Source organism: Vollenhovia emeryi, unplaced genomic scaffold (assembly GCF_000949405.1).
Source record: "Vollenhovia emeryi isolate VEMERY1.0 unplaced genomic scaffold, V.emery_V1.0 DF939628.1, whole genome shotgun sequence".
NCBI classification, from domain to species: Eukaryota; Metazoa; Arthropoda; class Insecta; order Hymenoptera; family Formicidae; genus Vollenhovia; species Vollenhovia emeryi.
In genome coordinates this window covers 16,978-23,361 of record NW_011966738.1, presented here as the reverse complement: position 1 = coordinate 23,361, position 6,384 = coordinate 16,978, and the positions used below count along the sequence as shown (strand labels likewise).

The 6,384-nt window shown below is 42.5% G+C and overlaps 1 protein-coding gene across 1 annotated transcript; it reads right to left on the bottom strand.

Moving 5' to 3' along the window:
* Positions 1-263: 263 nt before the first annotated feature.
* On the bottom strand, positions 264-1,261 carry LOC105557083 (uncharacterized protein K02A2.6-like). Its single transcript, XM_012004228.1, has 3 exons — positions 1,174-1,261; positions 985-1,011; positions 264-862 (listed from the first exon to the last, which is right to left on the bottom strand). The coding sequence occupies exons 1-3, from the start codon at positions 1,259-1,261 to the stop codon at positions 264-266; spliced, it is 714 nt and encodes a 237-aa protein (XP_011859618.1).
* Between the last annotated feature and the right edge of the window lie 5,123 nt (positions 1,262-6,384).

The following is a 6,384-nucleotide window of genomic DNA, read 5'->3' as shown; positions in this document are numbered from 1 at the left end:
TAACGGGTGTGGCGTGACAGCAGACGTTCCGTCAAATATTTTCTCTTTGTGGCGCTGCTGCACCATAGGTTTTTCATTACTTTTAAAGACTGTAACTTTTTACCTCTGTAACATCTAACTCCAGTCTCCCCTACTATGTAGTACAGTCGGTCCAGTTTCTTCGTAATTGTGCCGTGCTTCCAGTGTTGGGTTCCACCATATGCACGAGACTGTACTCTGTCTCCCACGTTTAGCTGTTTCATATCAGGTTTCTGACTGTAATTCTATCTTATGTTCGAAGGATATGGTAAGTCCAGTTTGGTTCGAATTTGTTTATTTAGATAGAGTTCCGATGGCCTTTTGCCACATTGTAATGGTGTAGCCCGAAAACGATACATGATATTTTCTGTTTTTGACGTTATAGTATCTGATTCATGTTCCAGGGCTTTTAACTTTTTTTTGAAAATTTGAACGTATCTTTCTGCAAGGCCATTAGTAGCTGGATGTCCTAGAGCAATGAATTTTTGAAAAATACCATTCCTTCGAAAAAATTTAGTAAATTCCTCGCTTTTAAATATTGTAGCGTTATCAGATACTAAAACTTCAGGTGATCCGTGTGAACTGAAAATATTTTCCAAGAAACAGATGGTTGATGCAGATGTCGGATCTCCATTTGTAATCCTGATCTCCGGCCATTTAGACTTAGCATCTACGAGGATGAAGAATTGGTATCCTTGAAATGGTTCGGCATAATCTATGTGAACGCGTTGAAACTTAGTTTCTGGATCTTCCCAGTGGTGAAGTTCAACTTTTCCAAGGTTGTTCTGCACTTGTGCATATTCTGGACATGATCGTACTAAACTTTCAATGTCTCTGTCAATCCCTAGTAAAAATTTCCATTAGAAACAGTCAGAAACAGATAGAACTTGTATACGACATCTAACAGTTTCTAACGGAATGCTGTCCGATCTAACTGCAAGCTTCATGAGAAGATTCAATTCCTACCTGTTTCTATAAGCAGCACTGTTGTATCTGCAAATGCAGACAGAAAATGTAACAGCGTATATCTGCATCTAATAGAAATCTATCGGCATATCAGTATCTATAAGCTTTTGCAATAGAAAATCCTGTCCGTTTCTGTCTGCATCTTGTACGCATCGGATACTGACGGTATCTATCCGCAATTGCGGATACCGTATCCATCTGCATCTGTATGCAAATGTCGACCTCTAGGAATCTGTTTGCAATTATTAATATGATTCGTATCGGTTTCTGTCCGCATCCTGTACTTACTCGTTGCAATCGATACGTAGACGTAATTGCTGATAGAAAATCGCATTGCCTCTGTACGTATTGTTTGTCTAAAATTACAAATAACAAGTGCAACTGTACCCAGTTATTAAAGGTTAATCAGCACTATATATTTTCAAAACTATAGTCTATTTCTTATAATTGTGGTAATTTTTAAGAATAAATAATTTTTGTATAATTTTTATGTTCATATATATACAGGGTGGTCTAAAAGTCCCGGAACGGTTGAATATCCCGAGAAATTGTGGGTGGATCGGAAAACGGAAAAATACGTATTTCCTATTTTTGAAAGAGCTATCGAATGATACCAAAATTGACCCCCCCCCCCACCCCCATCCCTGTGGGTGGAGCGGGGGACAACTTTAAAATCTAAAATGGGAACCCCCACTTTTTATAACAGATTCGCATTCCACGTTAAAAAGTACGTAAGTTTTGTCTGAAACATTTTTTTATTTGCCTAATACTTTTTGAGATATTCAAGAGAAAATTTATAACTTTCAGTGTTTAGCTTATGATATCTCGTTAACTATTTGTCAGAGGGAAAAGTAGTACAGGACTTTTTTACCTGATTTGATCTCAGGAATATGCTGCTGCAATAGTGCTCCAATTATGGAAAATTTTTGTGTATTGTACCATCTACCAAATTTACATACATAAAAATTTTTAATAATTAGAGCACTATTGCGACAGCATATTCCTGAGACCAAATCAAGTAAAAAAGTCCTGTACTACTTTTCCCTCTGACAAATAGTTAACGAGATATCATAAGCTAAACACTGAAAGTTATAAATTTTCTCTTGAATATCTCAAAAAGTATTAGGCAAATAAAAAAATGTTTCAGACAAAACTTACGTACTTTTTAACGTGGAATGCGAATCTGTTATAAAAAGTGGGGGTTCCTATTTTAGATTTTAAAGTTGTCCCCCGCTCCACCCACAGGGATGGGGATGGGGGGGTCAATTTTGGTATCATTCGATAGCTCTTTCAAAAATAGGAAATACGTATTTTTCCGTTTTCCGATCCACCCACAATTTCTCGGGATATTCAACCGTTCCGGAACTTTTAGACCACCCTGTATATAGACAATGTGCGTTCGGGACAACTCAATTATGAATCACGAGACGCGGTAGTGTCTCGCGCCAAGTATAAGCTAGCTAGAACCAAGCGCGCGACACCGCCGTGTAAGTTTACGCGAGTACGCGAGTTGACGGGCCCTCAGATTTTCGGTTCTCAACAACGGCTGATCCAACGAACTTCTAATTGCACTCAATCGATAGATTGGGTTCGATTTGTCTTTTGGAAGAAACTAATAGGATACGTATACGCATTTGCAGTAAGCAACGGATAGAACGGACGTCACTGTTACGAACAAATGCAAATAGATATATCCTGTCTGATTCCGCAGTTAGATGCGGATAGCCATTCAAAACACTGCGTATAGGAACGGATAGGATTCGTAATTATGTCTGCACATAGATTCAGATAAGTTTCATTCCATTAGGAATCAGTTAGATGCAGTTAGCCTTTCCCTACCGTTTTTGCGTACATAATCTTGTAGGTTTTGCAACATTTTTCATCTGCTTCTATCCGTAATTGCAGGGCCAAAAACGTATAGTAGAGCAGTCAGAAACCGATAGAATCCACGTTCTATCCGTTTCTAACGAAATTTTTACCAGGGATGTTACGCCAGTAACAATATCGCCTGGCCAAATTCTTCATTTTTGATATACCAAGGTGAGTATAGTGTAATTCTTTCAGAATTTCTGAACGTAAAGATGTCGGTATAAACATACGACGGCCTCTGAAGATAATACCATTATGCAAGTTGTAAACTGGATCATATGTTTTCCCGGATGCAAGTTCTTCTTTCAGTTTTGAAAGTTCTTTGTCCTTGCTTGTTTATTCAGCTATGGTTTTGCTCTTAATGGTAGTAGTTAAAATTTGGTTCATTAGTTGGTCGTTGATTTAGCATTGCTCTTGTTATCGTAACAAGAGGGAGATTGAACATTGCGATTGGCGCGACTCACCGATTCTAGGAAAGCACCGCGATTCGTGAGGAATTCTACGAATTCTTGTAACGTGGGAAAATCTTCTATAGAAGATCTTTTTAGCTCCCATTCTCTTCGAGATCCCTTATCGATCTTAGGAAGAATGATATGAATTAACAACGTATTCTAACTCCCCACGGGTTGCCCTAGCTTAGTCAAAGACTGCGTGCATTGCGAAACGGTGTCCAATAAGTTTCTTAAATCTACGTAAGACTCCTTAGTAATACAAGGCAAATCAATTAAATTTTGAATGAGATATTTAACTATGAACCTCTTATTCTCGTATCTCTGCTTTAACGCCACGCTATCTCATAGTTATCGTTGGTGAGCTCTAAAGCCGTTATTACCTTTGCGGCTTCACAGCTTAGAGCACTTCTTAAATAATGCAATTTTTGAACTGCAGATAGAGTCGCGTTAGATGCGATAAAGGATTCGAATAGATTGCGAAATGGTATCCACCGTTCGTAGCTCCCGTCAAATTTGGGGAGCTCGATGTTTGGCAATTTTACGTTCGGGCGGATTGCTGTTGGCTTAGCTGGCAGTATTCCCGGTTGTATTATTGCGGTGCCTGCCTGCCTGCCTGCCCGTTATCGAGCCTTACTGATTAATTGGTGATAGTGTTGTGCCCCGATTGCCGAAAGAGGTAACGAGGGCACTCAAAAGCAGTGTTACTGCAATTAGAATAACACTAGCGTAAGCATATTGCGCGATCGAGCCACAAAAGCCCGACCGCGCAACCTAATTAAATTCGGAGAAGAAGTCAGCAAGTTCTCGACCCGATTACGCATAACCTCGATCGAGTACCGAGAACGCTGACACCTCGATCATCGGGTTTAAAACCGGAGGAAAGCCCGAGATCGGGGCACTTGTCACTATCGCGCATCCGATAACATACTGTACGCGTTAAACACTTGTCCGTCAGGCCTTCGGCCTGCCGTTAACCAATCTTGTGAAACTCAGTTAAATAAAGTTAATAAGTGAGATCCAACGGTGCCTTCTTGAAGTGACCTCCGACCAGCCACATCCCATCAAAGAACCCCTTCGGTTCTCGTCAGAGAACACCTCCGGAGCGAGTAAGAAGGAAAATACACTGCGCACGGAGCGGCGCGGCAACAAAAGTGGTGGCAGCGGTGGGATTGTGAAAAACTGAGTCGAGAACACTGCCTCAGAGGACCAAGGAACAGCTGAGTAAAGACAACGAGGACTAGCAGAGGATTGCGAACGACACGGACACCCGGTAGCAGCCGACGGTAGCAGCCGACGAGCGATAACGCCGAGGGAAACCGGAGAAGCAGCCCTGACCAGCCTCAACCAGCCGACACCCGAGCGGCACTGAACTACGACAGCAGGATTGATCGAGAAATCAACATGCGTCTAATGTAAGTCGTATTAAGACTTTTGTAAAAGCGAGCGAAATTGCCGAAACGAATAAAAGTAGATGTCAGGGAGTGGCCCTGCGACACCGCGCGAAATTGATTCGTGGAGGCTGTTAAGTGAAGCAGTCCGAAAAGCGAACGAAAATCCGCGAAGTTCACACACGGTCAAACGCATACCGCGAAATAGACGAAACCGTGTCCGCCGAAATTTAGAGGAGTACTACACAAGCGAGGAGTCCGACTCCGACGCCACAGAAGTACCCAATCAGGAAATCGCGACTTCGCCCAAAGTGATCTTGATTTCCGATACGGAACCGGAAAACAGTCCGGCATATAGCCTGGTAAATAGGCACGAGTCCGCATTAAATTCAATCGCGACAGATAAACCCGATTCGAAAGAACAACGGGACATGGCGTACGCGATAGGAACGGATCCGAACGCAGTCGGTCAAAAAATAGACAAAGCGTTAGGGTTAGTAGCCGGGATTAACAGAAACAGTACACCGTTTAAAAGTGGGGTAGTATTGCCCACCGCGCAGAACGACGATATACGAGCTACAGTGTCCGAATTAGTAAGCGTAATACGCGACATGCGGATAGAAATAAGTAAAATCCAAGATCGCGAACGAATACGCGACCCGGGAAGGACAGTGGTAAAAAACACCAGCAGACGTGACGATGACATACTATCGCCAAGCCACTTGACACCGCCTGCACAATATTCCGGTCAGCCGGGAGAACGCAACTCGAACGGAAGATACATGTCCTTAAAGGAAGCACGAAACTCGATACCCCCGTTCGATGGAACCTCAAGCAAACTACAGGAATTTTTACGTGTCATAACTTACGCAGTAAAAAGTATCGATCCACTCGACGAAGGAGCACTATTAGAAGGCGTATTATACACCAAATTGAAAGGCAGAGCCTTGACAGATTTTCGTACTAGAGAGATTAGAGATTTTGAACAATTAAAAGAAGAATTAGTCGTGTGCTATCAAAGTAAGAAGAGCACTACGCACTAGCAGCTTGAATTCAACACGAAGCAAAGAACGGGAGAAACCGCGCAAGAATTTGGACTACGGACCGAAAAGTTGGCTAACGAATTATTCGAGTCCATGACAGAAAACATACGTCGCCCGTCAGGGGTAAAACAGGGCATCTTGGAGACGATAAAGCAACAAGCGTTGCAAAATTACCAGCTGGGACTGAGAGACGATATAAAACTGCTCGTCAGAGCCCGAAACTACGAGAACATGCAAGACGCCATAGCTGGCGCAAGTGCCGAGGAAAAATTTAATAGTCCGAAGGAAACGGCACGATATAGAAACGGCTATGCAAACTCGCAGCCGAAGGATAATAAAGCGAAAGTAACGTGTCACAAATGCGGAAAACCCGGACATTATAGCAGAGATTGCCGAAGCAGTCGATATGCAAATCGATTTCAGCTGCCGAAACCCGAGACGACACCCAGAATAAATGCGGTGGAGAAGCACTGCAGACATTGCAAAAAACCGGGACACGTCCAAGAGGAATGCTGGCAGTTGCACGGAAAACAAAAAAATAATAGCGCGAGATACGCTAAAAACAATTACTTGCACGGAAAAGCGAAAAGGAGCAACGATGAGAGTAATAAATACAAAGAAAAGAGCGCCAACTCAGCGGCAAGCAGT

What these genes read in the sequence shown, in the direction of transcription:
- LOC105557083 (XM_012004228.1), bottom strand. Translation starts at nt 1,261, where the DNA reads ATGCGGACAGAAACCGATACGAATCATATTAATAATTGCAAACAGATT. An exon ending in TACAGATGCAGATGGATACG is followed by an intron (nt 1,012 to 1,173) that starts GTATCCGCAATT and finishes CTGCATTTGCAG; the next exon opens with ATACAACAGTGCTGCTTATA. An exon ending in AGTGCTGCTTATAGAAACAG is followed by an intron (nt 863 to 984) that starts GTAGGAATTGAA and finishes AATTTTTACTAG; the next exon opens with GGATTGACAGAGACATTGAA.